The sequence below is a fragment of the Molothrus aeneus genome, chromosome 6 (genome assembly GCF_037042795.1).
Source record: "Molothrus aeneus isolate 106 chromosome 6, BPBGC_Maene_1.0, whole genome shotgun sequence".
Classification (NCBI taxonomy): domain Eukaryota; kingdom Metazoa; phylum Chordata; class Aves; order Passeriformes; family Icteridae; genus Molothrus; species Molothrus aeneus.
In genome coordinates, this window is record NC_089651.1 from 17,888,222 (window position 1) to 17,902,394 (window position 14,173).

Sequence of the window (14,173 nt, forward strand, 5' to 3'; positions counted from 1 at the left end):
AACAGGCACTAAAGGAAGTTTTCAATCTAAGATGACAAGGAAAAGGAAAAACTGCTAGGAATTCATTTGTCCATCGTGCTGAGCAGGCCGTGGTGGGGGGGCTCAAAGGTGAGAAGGAGCTCAGCTCTCACTCAGGAGGTGCAGGATGGACTTTTACTGCACTGCTGTCAGCTCCACCATTCCCACCCAGCACCAGCACCAGCAAAATCTGAGCTGCTCATCTCACCAAAGGGGCCATGAGCTCTGCCAAAAACCCTGGTACAAGAGGTGTCCTCAAGCATCCAGGCAGACAGGGGACACAACTACACAACTCCTGTATTCCAGTCAGAGGCGTAACCACATCCCCACCAACGCACTGCTCTGCTTGTGAAATGCTGCCTCTCCTCGCCCACGTCTGTTTAAATTCAGTTCACTCCCTGAAGGCAGAGTTGGTTTTTTGGTGTAAAGGGGGCCAAGAGCCCACATTTGTTGTAACTATGATTTTAATAGCGTGATCCTGTCACATTACCTGTGGTAAGTGAACTGTAAAATACATGTGAAAAATGTATTCAATACATATGCAACCTTCTTCACTGTTTCATGATGTAGGGCTCTGCTCACTGTTTTGGGGTTCAGGATTTTTCAATCTGGAACTGTAGACAAACCTCAAATGTTTCTTTTGAGTAATCCTGCCACAATTGCCAGCTAGAGCCTAAACAACTGAATCATTCATGAGCCCCTCCACAGAGCACGAGGCATTCAGCAGAGGAAAGAGCACATCAGCCTTTAACTGGCTGCTATTAAAAACCAGGAAAAGGGCGGTGGGAGAGGGAGGAAGGAGGAAAAGGAAATAAATTATAATGTTGATCATGTTTGCGGAACAATGATGGAAGACGGATGGAAAACACAAGGACAAAATGTGAATTAGCCTGGGATATCTTCGACAGCTGGGAAAATTTAAATGGGACAAGATTTAATTTAGGTGAATATAAAATAGGTCCTGATGATGCTCAGTATATAACAGAGGAATAATATTCATGAGAAGAACCACAAGAGCTGGGTGTGGAGGAACATGCCTGCAGATGTCATTTTGTAGTGAGATTAGCTGTTATTTCAGTCTGGAGGGAACTGAGCTGACATCCTCCAGGAGTGAAGATAGCAGCTGAAGTCCAAAACCTGAGCCTGGTGCCTCACATTTCAGGTCATCATTGCTTAATTTTGCATCCCAAAATGGACAGCAAAGAAACAAAGCATGTAAAACAACATGGGAAAGCAACTAGCCAGTAAAGACTGCTTGGGAGGGTAAAAAGGGTGTTAAACAGGAGGGAAAGAGGAACGATGGGTCTGGAAGGATCAAGCACATTTTTCTGGTGTCAGACTTCTGGGATAAAGGAGCTCCAGCCATTCTGAGCAAAGTAAGAAATACAAACCTCACCTGTAAGGGTTTCTGTGGGCAGTGGAAATCCTCCAGCGTGGCAGGAGATCTGCAGGTGTACACACACACACGTAAGGGCAGAGCCATAAAGTGTCACCCCACCGCTCTGCACCCCAGTGTCAGTGCCTGCTTTGGTTGCCTCTGACCCCAGGGGTGCAAGGGGCTCAGTGTGACCCTTACCCTTCCCCCCACGGCTGCCAGGGACACTTGTGACAACCATCAAAGTGACATCTGGGACTGCAGGGGGGCAGGGTTGGCTGTTGCTGTCCCAGTGCTGGGAGAGAGCAGCCGGTGGCAGGATCAGGCCCTGCCAGGGCACGGGGCTGTCCCTACACTCTGTGTGGGTAAAACTGCTCTGCTCTTGTCAGCCACACAGTTCACTACACAGAAAAGAGAAGCCTGGAAATGCCTTACTCTCAGCAGCTCATTTTTGCAGACAGGAGCTGTAATCAGAAGAGGGAAAGCTGCTGATCCTGATGGCCTCAGCCCATGCAGCTTCCTTTCTGTTAATGCTGGCACGCAGGAGGAGCAGCCTCCTTTGCAGAGCATTAAGAGGACTTCAGAACCCCAGAGTGGTGCACTTGGAATGACTCACTGAATGCATTTGGGGGGGCATCAGCATCCTTGCTGCTCATGTGATTACAGCTCGTTTGAGAGCATTACACTCCCTCCCTACAAGGAATTTGTCATGTCTGAAGGCACCACATGAATCTGCTCCCTTTTGCCTCCGTGGCCAGCTGGGAAAGGAGAGAGCATTCCCCTCTGCCATTTCCCAAACAGGCTGTATTTGTCCTATCTCACCAGGGAGGAGAGTATCACTGCCTGAGCCTCTGAGCCACTGCTGCACTCGTGCTCAGTCCCAGCCCATCAGGAAAACAAGGACATTACAATCACCACTGAAGGGAGGCTTCATAAATGGCAAAAGAAAGGGGCACCAAGGCTTCCCTAGGGGGAAAATTCCCCCAGTTAAATGGCAGGAGAAGAAAGGACATGTCTGTGAACTGGTTGAGGGTTAAAAGCAGCCTTGCAGGGGAGCATGAAATACTCATCTTGTTTGAAACAGCAGGAACAGAGTGACTGCCCAAAGCTGGACCCTTGCAGAAACTGCTTACCACTACAGCTGTTTTCCCCTTTGTTCCTGAGCAAATTGTGCTGACCACCTGGCCACCCCAGGAGCTGAGCTACCTGCTGCAAAGGGCAATTAGCACAGCTGAAATCTCCAGGTCCAAAGCAAGACAAGCCTGTGCTCCTGTCTCCAGAGAGGGGGAAGCGCCCAAGAGACCTGAGGCTGTGGGGATGCTGGAACATGGCGGTTGCACCTTGATCACGAATACTGCAGAAGCCCTTTCAAAGAGAAAGATAAATCGCTTTAAAGCAATAGCTTCATGCTTAGAAACACTGCTCCAGACGTCCCAGACAGCACCCTAGGACAGTACTGCAGAAAGGGTGCTGATTTCCCCCTGGGGATGGGAAAGGGTGGCTGTGGCCACACTGCACTCCTAAGGACACACAGGGGACCAGGACAGCCCTTCCTTCTTGGTTCGTGCTCCACCTTCAACTCACTTCTCCTGGAAACGGGGCTTGGGAGTAGGCCTCATGAATGTACACAGTCACATTCCTGTTTTACCCAATGCATCCCAGGAATGCTCAGCAGTCCCGCAGCGGGGCACCGGCTCCCTCCCGAGCCAGCCGGCCGTGTCTCCCCTGCAAGGCAAACACGCGTGCGGGTGCATTTGGCAGAAATCTCCGCTCAGGGCCGGGCACAGGCCAGGTGGGGCTGCCGGCCTGTCCTGTGGGAGCAGCGCGCTGCCGCAGCCCGAGGGCCGGGCCCGCTGCCGGGGCGGGAGGCGCCGCTCGCTGCCTGCGCTCCCTCCCGGGCCGGGACACCGCCGTGTGCCCAGCGCCACCGCGCGGCCGCGCCCCGCACTGCGCGGGCCGCACCGCCGGCACTCGGCCGGGCACCGGGCGGCGCCGGAGCTCGGCGGGCCGCACCGGGCAGTCCCAACCCTGCGTCCCCAAGGGTCACCGTGGCAGACGGCACTGGTCTGCTCCTGCTTCTTCAACTGCCCCTGGTCAGGTCAAAATCATGGAGATTCCAACAGGACACGTTTATACCCCTGTGGCAGCTAGTAATACACTAATAACTATCAATACCAATAAATCTGCTATTCATTCTAATAAATAATCATAGCTTTAGGTTGCAATAGGTGATTATACAACTGGATCCTAAAACATAATATTGTAAATAGAATTTAATAGATCCCAACAGTAGAATTTTTAATAATTGTATTAATAGCTAATAGCAATACTATAAATGATAATGCTTACAGGAGATGATAATAAACACTAATAAAATAAACAAATACTAATTAATATTAAATATTAATAGAGCTAATAACCAATCCTGTCAGTACCCTGACAGGACAGAGGGCAAATGATGGGTGACCCTGAGGCCTTGGGCTCCCCTGGACCGCACAGGCAGGTTTTGATCCATTACACAAACTGCGCCTTCTCATTAGGCCCGAGCTGATAATAATCAAGCCCTGCGTTCTCATTTGACCCCTTCATCAATTATCAGAGCCTCAAATGCCCTCAAGTAACCCCTACCAGGGACTCCAATGACCCCTGTGACCCTGAGCAACCCCTGAGGTTCTGCACCCTGAGCTCTCAGCTGCAGCACCCCACACCACATCATAACCAGGCTGGCAGGGGCAGGGATGTGAAGCAGGCTCCCCCCAGCTTCTTTCCCTGCCTGGTCCCTCCATTCATCTTCTCGAGGAGTTGGCTCCTCAGCAGCAGGATCTGAGCAAGCCAGAGAACTCACCTGGCTCATGGTAGCCCTTCAGTTGTGCCATACACAATCAGTACAGAGTCTTAAGCTTTATTTTTCTATTGGCCAGCAACTTAAACTGGGTTAAAAAAACCAAAAGCAATGAATATTGTTACACAGAGAAAAAGTATAAAACAATTCAGTGGATACAAGCCAACTTACTGTTTATGTCTCATTCTTCCTGGCCTCTCCCAACCCTGTACAATGTGTTTGAAGGGAATGGGCAAAGGCAGCTATGAAGATATATTTAAGAAATCAGAAATATTGCTTCAAGCAACATGCTCAATATTTTCCTCTTAATTAGTAGTCAATACTTGTTAAGGAACTTTACTATAAAACAAGAAATAATTTAGAGATTTCTCCTTTAGATCATTACAGAATAATTTAGATTTCTTTCCTCTCTTTTCTTACTGTTGTGGAACCAAGGATACACCTCAGTTCCTCCCCTCTCTTTCTGAATTAGTTGAGGATTATTTCATAGGACTGATAATGGAGGAGTTTCAGATTGACCTGCCCTGAATTTTAAGTGTCGCCCTATAGTGCCAGTCCACGATTTCTGCTCTGTGAACCAAAGCCCCCACGATGCTGCAAGACCCTTTTACTGGTCTGGATGATTCTGCTTATGTTGGCTGTCTGCTGCCAGGGGCTCAGCCAGCACTGCTAAAAGGCCAGAGGAGGGAAGAAATTTATTTATGAAGGTCTGAGCTTGTCTTCAGTGCTCAGAAACACCAAATTCCCCTTTCTGCTGCTTCATGAGTGTAACAGGCATACCAGGAAGGAGGGAACAAGACAAGAGGAACACAGGATCCTGTGAATTCAGGCTATGATCCTGCTGGCACCAAGTCCATGGCAATGTCTGTGTCCTGCGTGTATCCAGGACCCCAGTGCAGAGACAATATTTAATTAAAACCTATTCCTCAGCAGCAAACAGCTAACCCAGCACTACCAATTTACCAAGTACACTGGGGCAACTGGTTGGAACTGACTCTCCTGACTTTCCTGGCAGTAACCAGTAAAGTGAGCTTCCAGACAAAGCCAGAAAACCCTCAGCTAATTAACAAGCTATTTGGAAGCTGAAAAACATTGGTGTATATCCATTTCCTGCCAAGGGAGGTAAACCTGGAGGTTTTAGTTAGAAAAATCAAACCAAGGGAACATCTCAACATGTAACAGATGAAAAAGGTACTTCCACTAACTAAGCAGGCCAAAGGGTAGCAAGATACAGCAGCCTCACAAAAAGACCAGTTCTTCACCAAACCTCATAAGGGGATAGGGAGGTGGAAATGAGTCCTCATTCATGCTGGAAACCAGTCAATAAAACAGACTAGACCCAAAAAAGGCAGTCCATCATCTTTGCTCCAGAACTGCTGGGAGGCAAAAGGCCTCTTGTGGCTCCTAATGGCACTGTGTTGGACTAGGCTTCAAGGAAGAGAAGGAAGAATTGCTGAGAAATCCTAAGGCACCCACAGCATCTTGGCAACTTGAGTGTCACACCTAGATTTCAGTTGCACCAAGCTGTGCTCCCAGTCAGCTGGGCAAGTAGCTCCTGCCCCCAGTAAGCAGGCAGGCATCCTCTCTGGTGGAGAATAGCTGTGTTAGGACATTGGTGCACACTTGGGAGGAGGGAGAGAGAGAGAAATCTTCCATGTATGAGAAACTCAGCTCTGGCTCCAGCTCAGTGCAGAACCATCAACTGTCCTCATGGTCAGTGCCTGTGAGCCACTTCTCAGGAGAGCAAACCATGATTCTTGTACAGCATCCTGATAGCTTCATGTTGGCTCGGGAGAAGCCTCAAGGGAAATGGCCTTGGATAAATCTTGCTTTGTAGTTATATCAAGGGACTGTTGTGCTAAAGCTTCTAGCAGAAGATCCACAGCTTTTTTGCTCTTGACACTGAAGAGGAGCCGCTGAACTCCCGGCTGCCTTGTACACAACAAGGAGGGTGACTTTCCCCAGAGGGAAAAAGGCAGTGCATGGTTCTAAAGGCATTCATTCAATTGCAGAGCCAAGTCCTCAAGTTACAGACACTTTGGTGGTGGTGGTGAAGAGTGGTCAGGTTTGGCAGGTGCTAAGGGAAGTGGCAGAGGGGGAGCAACAGAGCTCTCACAGCTATTAATATGGTTCTGACTTTAAACTCTTGTACAAGCAGCAGGTGAAAATCATCCCAAAGATCTACAGTGTAAAGGGAAGAAAGAAATACATGAAAACCACAGAATGGATGCACTGGAGTCAGCAACTTGCAAATTAACAGTTCAGACCCACACGAGTGTCAGCCAGCTCCTGCCTGGGGATAACACGCTCCAGCTTGCAATAAGCAGCAGGAAAAAAACCAATCTGTGCTAATCCTTGTAATTAACCACCAGTAGCTTCCTGGGGTGTAATTTGGCTGCTTGCCAGAACAAAGGGGAAGATGAGGAACACATCTGCATCATGAAAAAAGAATATCCTCTGCCATCCCCTCTTAAAATGAGAGTGCAAGACATTCACATTCTACATCTTCAATCGTCACCCTCTTGCAAATCAGACCCACAGGGCTGTTCTTCAACATGACACAGCTGCAGCAAAAATTCTGGATAACTCGAGATAATCCTTAGGATCCCGGGTGGGAGGATCCCTGCTGCAGGGCAGGCAGTTATGGGACACAGCCACAGGAGGGCTTCCTCGAGCTGCCGAGCCATGGCCTCCCATAGCCCCGGAGAACAACTCCTTCCCCAGCCCTACTGGATATGGCACCTGCAGAGAATCCACCAGACTGGCACAAAGGCTTTTGCTTTGGATCTGGTGAATCCTCGGGTCCCCGAAGTACCTGGCAACTTCTTGCCAGGCAGGGAAGAGCAATAAAACATCTTTATTTCCATCTCTCAGCTCAGGAGTTCCTTCAACTTCTTCCCAGCACCCCAAAACTACCCTCAGCCCTTTTTACCTGCACACAAGCAATGCTGATGCCCACTGCCCCGATAATTTTCAGATGCTCTTGAATGAAGTTTTCCAGCTTGGTAATGCAACCACTCTGCAGGGTGAAAGGGGGGGGGGGGACACAGAAAATTAGCTTCATTTTAACCACTTCTTCATTTTAATCCAATGTTTGCAACCCTTGAAAGCAGCACTTTAAAAAGTGGTGCTGTGAGCCATCTCTTCCCCCAGTATCTCTGGAAAAGCTAAGCAGATGATGTGAACTGTGAACTGCATCATGCCTGGTATTGCTCAGGACCAGCTGGCTCAGGAACCTCTGAACAAACCCAAGGTGGCTGCTGGCAGTGCAGGGGAAATGCAGAAGAACTGACCACATCACACACAGAGTGTCATTCTTCTCTCAGGTATGTGGAGAAAGATTCACTCACTCACTGCCTAGCTCCTGCCTCGAGGGAATGTTTATTCTTGTGAGGCCAAAAGGCCAAGGAAATGCTGCTAAGTGCATCCAGAACCAACAACCCTAACATAACTCAAGCCTTTTAGGACTAAATTCTTCCCACTGCTATTTATTACAGTTTGGAAGGGAAAGCCAGGCTCTGTCTGACTCTGCCTTGCAACTGTCAATCAAGGGCCAGAAGTATCTCCATTTGCACCTCATGGAATAATTCCAACCACAGGAAGCTGTGCCAAATGTAGGACTTGCATCCAAATCACTTATCAGAACGACCAACCTCTCCTGCTTCCCCCCCTAACTGATGTACAAAAGTAATTATTTTCCTCTATATCAACATATTAAGTTATTAAGTAACAGTCTACAGAGCTGAACACTCAGCTAAAGAAGTGAATTCTACATTCCAAGGAATGTTACTGACCTTGAAGCCTACTGACAGTTTGCAGTAATAACCCAACACCATCACTCCCTGCCCACCTCCTTTACACACTTTGTGGCAGGTGGCTCTGAAGCCCTTCTGCTCTTACCTCCTTGTAGATGTTGGAAGGATGGTCTCTTCTGCCACACAGGTCAGTGATGGTCTTACAGCAGCTGTCTGGGACCTTCCTCCCACTGGCCTCTGGAGATTTGATCCACAGGCTGTCTGCCCAGTCCGTGTAGTTGTTGCTCCCACAGCACTTGAACTGCACACACAGAGAGCAAAGGCTGAGCCTGCAAGCACTGCAACCTTTTTCTCCTCCAGCCTCCCACATCAAGCTCTGGGCTTCACTCTCCTTTAGTTATTTCATAGGTTTGGAGGTTTTTTATAATTATTAGTGACTTTTGTGCTAAGAGTTCCCCAAATGGCCCTTTAAATATCATGTTCATCCATCCTTCAGCAGCTGTGACTTTTGTTTACTGCTGGGACGAACTGTAACCAGAGTGCACCTGCAGCTGCCTCAGCTCATAACTGTGTGTTAATGATGGCAACAGGATAAGTTTAATTACCAGTTACCATCACAAATGCACCTGCTATGGCACTATGCGAAGAGCAGTCCCTGTGCTTTGAAAATGCCTATGCACAAGGGCCTTTTCTGTGGGAAAACCTGTCAGAACTGTGGCAACCCTAACCTGAACCACCAGGCAGAGCAAGCAACAGTGGCAGAAGAGTTCTTCTTTCATTACATCTCGCTCTCTGGGGTGCTGAAAAGCTTAATGAAAAATGTCAGCAATTTCTCCAAAGCTTTGAACTGGGAAAGCAGAAGCAGCTGTCAGAGTGACTTGGCAGCTCCAGTTCACTGGGAGCAGTTCAGATATCATTTCCCCAGTGCTACTGGTCATACAATTCAGTGATCACACCATGCAATTCTGCCAGTTGCATGGCTCAGGCCTTGCACTTCACCCAATTTTGTCTTGAATCAGAACATACACTCAGCTTACAGAAGAAATACCTGCAGGTTGGACGTCAAGAGATGCCTTTTGTGTGCTTGGTTTTAAGCCCTGAAGTTGCATTAATTCTCTTTGCCTCCAGAGCCACCCACCTCCTGCTGCAGTTTGTCCACTGCACTGGTAACACTCTCTTCTCCCTCCCTCCGGTACTTCTCTGTCATGGTGTTCTTCAGATTTTGTTTCAGCTCCAGGCTCAGCTGAATGGAAGAGACAAATGGGATCAAATCACAAGGCAAACTCACTTCTCAGAACAACCCAAAGCCCTGCATACATTCCATTGCTTTTGCCCCAAGAGGAGTATGGAGAACCTAGTGGAAGCTACAGCTTCCTTCAAGATTGTCCTCCAAGGCTGGACTGGACAGGCTTATTTCCAAATGATTACAGATCAGACCTCTGTTTTAGTAACTGCAGGGAGGTGCTTTGGGATCAAACTTCAACCTGTGTTACACAATCCCATATGGCTTCTCACCTTGAATGTGCAAGATTGCCAAGACATCCCTGCAGTGAAAGGGAATACAAAAGTGTGCCTGCTTAAACATGAATATGCCTGTGAGACAACGTGCAGTCTTCTCCCTCTAAAGCCTGTAAAAAAATACTAAAAACTCTATTTTTGTAAAAAATACAAATCACTCTGTCCAGGAGCAAGAAGAAATCAAGAGTCCTTGGCATGATGGACTAAAGCCACATAGACCAAACAGCTCTTGTATCATCTTGAAAAAGGATGCCACAGGAGGGAATTAAGTGTGTGATTGCAAAAATCACTGCAAGACCTTTCTTGATAATAGAGAGACAAAGTCTGATTTTGCAAGAGCAGAATTTCTGAAAGCATAATCATAAACCACTGGCATGTTCAAGTGATTGGATTCAAACACTTATTCCCATGGAGACTCTTTTAATCTAGCTGAATTCTTCTCACCCTTTGGTGACAGCCAAGAAGTGCCAAAGAGCCACATCCTTTTTTTTTTGTTATCCTGGTTGCATCTCTTTTTTTCTTTTTTTTTTTCCATACTGGTTCATGTAGCAACACTGTTTTAGTCCAACACCTTTGAAATCCCAAGTTTCCTATATAAACCAATACACACAATGCCAACATGCATTTTAGATGGGGTCAATGGAATAAACAGCTGAGCAACCTCTTTATATACCTTTTATTCTACATAGTAAGTAGTAAATGAGAGGTCAAACATCTGGTTATACTGAAGTGTGCAAAATACAGTCTGGAGTTTATTCTCCTTTTGAAACACTGCTTTCTCCAATCCCAGGTGTCAGATGGGGACAACACCTACCTCACAGAGATGATATGAGGCATCATTCATTAATATTTGAAAAATGCTTTGATATCTTGGGCTGGGAAGCTCTATGGAAATGCAAAGGATTTAGCATAATAGAAAAAAAGGAAAAGGTTCAGCAACTGGAAGGCAGAGGCAAATAAAGAGGAGAGTCCATTAGCAGAATTATTACTTGGGAGAAAAGCAGTTACCTGTGGGCTCACGGGGAAGAACTGCAGCATGGAACAGAGATAAAGAACCAGTTTAGACACACACATGCAAGCCTTGGACACCAAAGCAAAGGCTGAAATAAAAACAGTGGCAAACAGAGCAAGCAGCCTGCAACCAAGAGAGAAGCAGGATTTATCAGCCAGAGGGCAAAGGGATGTGCAGCTGTTGATCGGAGATGCACTCAAGTGATCTAAGGCACTCAAGGGTACAGTTCTGAATATGCTGTCCCTTATTTCAACCTGGGGATCAGCTCCTCTTCACCCATTGTCACATATGAACCTCATGCCTTTGCACAGATGGATGGACAGATCCTGGCTTCCTGCCATGCCTGCCAGGATTGATCTTTTCCTGTTAAATATGCAAATTCATACCCCAGATCCCTCCTGGCAGGAGTCAGTACAGTTCTTTGGCTCCTTGCAAACCACCAGCGCCCATCCAAGGCAAAGCATAGAAGGTCCAAAAGAAAATGGAATGGCAAGGAGTCCTGGCAGTGAAGTCAACAAGATGGGATGTTCAGCTGCTTTTCAGAGAGCCATTTGATAACAATCCTAATTTGCCACTTCCTATCAATTTCCAGACATGAGAGCAACTTTTGCAGGCAGTTTATGCCTTGGCGGTTAAACTCCCTTTGAAAGCAAAGTGATGAATTAAGCTCTGCTCTCAGCAACAGCAAGAAGTGCCAAGCCAGACCTGCAGCTGTTGGGAGCCTGTCCTGTATCTCCTGCCCCTCAGCTGTGCTGCTCAAGTAAAGCTCTCAAAAAGTTCTTGACCTGAAAAGACCTCCCAGCTGGTCCATTCGTTACCTTTGCTGGATGCAGCAGGAACTGTTCCTGTGTCCTGAACACACTGAAGTGGCACTAACATGATTTCAGTTGTTTGCACTATGCCTTGAAGGCTGTAAGGAGAGTTCCTAGATCTACACAGCCTCAAAAACTGTCCTCTACAAGGCTCTGCAGAAAAACAGGGCACAAAGTACACTACAGGAAGGAGCTGAGCAGCAGGGCTGAGCAGCCCCTTGGAGTAATGACCACCACACTGTCAAAACCAGTAAATAATCCAAGGTCTTCCATACATGAAGGGGAGTGAGTAGGTGAACCCAAACAGACCTATGTCCCAAGCTTCCAGGCCAAATTTTGGCTGGAGAAATGGGATGATAACAAGCTGTTCTCTCTCCCTTATTTGAATCTCCAAGGACTAATGCCCACTCACCTGCTGGTAGTAGATATAGGCCAGGATTCCTGCAATGATCTCCAGGAGAAAGATGCATAGCAACAATATGAAGTACTGTAAAATAATGGGAAAAAGACATTAGAATAGGAGAATAAAGACATTAGAAAGGAGATGCCAGGAGGCAGCTTTTCTTTACCTGGTAAAATGCCTTACTCTGTCCTCACTGATGCTTTTCTGCAGCAGTGTTCAAAAGCAGGGGCTGGGATTAAGACTTCAATAGGGGAGGAAAGGAACAATCCTACAGATTAATAAAAAACCACCAAACCACAGAATAACTGAAGACAAGCAGCAGCAAGTGTGAGTTTAACTCACAGTGCCAGAGGGATATAGATAATGGAAAAGTGCAGGCAACCAAGATAAGATCACTGTACAAAAGAAACCTAGATAGATAATCTAATGACTACACTCAGTATCATAGAAAGTATCTGATTCTGACATCAATACAAAAAAAAATTTAAACTTTTACTTGTTTTGACGTTGTTTAGGGCATTTCACCAAGTTACTAAGGAACAATATATGTTATAAAGATGACTCAATAAAACCACAGAGGGTCCATTTCACCAAATAAACAGAATAGCAGCTAAGCAGAAAGCATCATTTGTGCTCCCAGTGACTTCTGCAGGGCTCAGCCACAGGCTGAGGGGCACTGTAGAAGTGGATGGACCTCAGCACTGATTCACACTTAGCACTGAGACTGTATGTGCTCCTGAACTGGGCTCTAGATGGAAAAGCTCTGCATCTCAAAAGCAAAGTGAGAAGAACTCTCAGAAGGCTAGTGGGAGAACACGACTATTTCCTAAAAGGGCTTAGTGGCAATGAAGTGAAAAGGGTAAAAGTCCTGCTTACCACAAGAAGAATCATATGGGCAGTACAGAAAACTATTTGGGAGCCCTGTTCTATTCACAAACAAGTCAGAAAGCCAAACCCATGAGGAATATGTGCAGTAGATTAAAAGGACTAGGCTGGCCTGAAGAGCCAGGGTGATGCATCCACTTCCTGCTTAGGGTCCAAGACAAGGTCCAAGCTTTTCAGGGAGAACCCCTCTTCTGACAAACAGCCCCTGCCTTGCTCATGCTCAGCAATGAGACTATTCTGTGACTGCTATTAAATTAATCTTCCTGTAGATAAAGCTGAAGAGACCCCAGTTCTAGCCATAACAAGGACCTCAAGCTAGGTTCCTGTAAGAGCTGGCTTCCCCAGGACAGAACAAACAAAATATCTCCGTTTTCTGTTTTATCCTCAACCTTAACAAAGGTCAGTTACCAAGAGACAAAGCAAATGGCTCCCTACAAATGTAACTGGACATCAAACCTGCACAAAAAAGGACAGTGAAGATCTGGACACAGCAAGGATGCCTTCTGCTGCACAAGGGTTACACCCCCACTGTGCACTCTTTTCACTAGGTATTTCCCAGCCCCTTCTGCAGGAGTAAAATGACACAAACACTCAGGCTTCCTCCTTCACCCCTGCTGGGCTTCAGCAGCTGCAAAGGAAGGACAGCTGGGTTTTATCTGCAGTCCAGGCTTTAATCTGAGCACACAATCTCGGCCTTTCACTCCCCTGCCCCAGGCTCTCCCCCGAAGCCATCCCGACCATCCCCGCAGCCTGTACAAGGTACCCATTCATCCCGGGGCAGTGAGTCACACACTGGAGTGCAGGACAGCTAAAGGCTGCTCCCAACACTCCCAGGAGGTTGAAAAGGGGCAAGAAAGGATTGGCAGGCCTTGACACAATGGCTGGCTGGCTCTCTTTTGTTGGGACTTTGTTATGCCTTTACTGACCTGACATAATTTCTCTGCCAAGGAGGGGCAGGATGCTGAGAACAACCAATGGACTGGAAAGCTTATTTATTTTTCCTTGCTCTGTGTAATGTCAGATGCATTCAGGTAGAGCTAAAGTTATGTCACCACGAGCTCTCTGTTCACTGTGCTGGCTTACAGTGGATAGAAACAAACACATATCCAGCAGACCTTAACAAATCTGAGTCACAAGTAAAACCTTGTGAGGGTGCTTAGTGCATCCACCACCCATGAACCCAACCTGTCTCTGCTGATACACTCCACCATTATCTTACTCTCATCCTTCCCTCAGGGCCACTTCTAAGTATCATGCTGATATAGGGGAGCAGCAGCTCTCACTCTGGACACACACAGAGCACAGGGCAGCTCTCCCTGCTCTTCAGCTGTGGCTGCAAGGCTTTCTTAGAGGTCTGCTATGGGAGGAGTAGGCCAGCTCTGGCATGGAACTGTAGGGACATGCCCTACTTGTTTCCCAAGTCAGAAATGTGTGATCACCAGAAACTCTCTAGCAAACACATGCCTGGACCTGGGTGGGCTCTAAGCAAAATTTACCCTGGCTCTGGTTCCAAGACTGAGTCAGGGCTATTGGGTGTCTCCTCAAGATCTAAA

General features: G+C 47.2%; 1 protein-coding gene across 3 annotated transcripts in view; it reads right to left on the reverse strand.

Moving 5' to 3' along the window:
- Positions 1 to 4,279: 4,279 nt before the first annotated feature.
- Positions 4,280 to 14,173, reverse strand: part of CD151 (CD151 molecule (Raph blood group)) — a 31,708-nt gene continuing 21,814 nt past the window's right edge. For 2 of the 3 annotated variants that reach the window (XM_066551751.1, XM_066551752.1), the window contains 6 exons: positions 11,745 to 11,819; positions 10,517 to 10,537; positions 9,129 to 9,233; positions 8,136 to 8,291; positions 7,168 to 7,254; positions 4,280 to 6,416 (listed from right to left, as the gene is read on the reverse strand). In XM_066551751.1, the coding sequence (XP_066407848.1) occupies positions 6,357 to 6,416; positions 7,168 to 7,254; positions 8,136 to 8,291; positions 9,129 to 9,233; positions 10,517 to 10,537; positions 11,745 to 11,819 (504 nt within the window). In that variant the 3' untranslated portion in view covers positions 4,280 to 6,356. The remainder of the gene's footprint in view (positions 6,417 to 7,167; positions 7,255 to 8,135; positions 8,292 to 9,128; positions 9,234 to 10,516; positions 10,538 to 11,744; positions 11,820 to 14,173) is intronic. The other variant, XM_066551753.1, reaches the window with a different exon arrangement.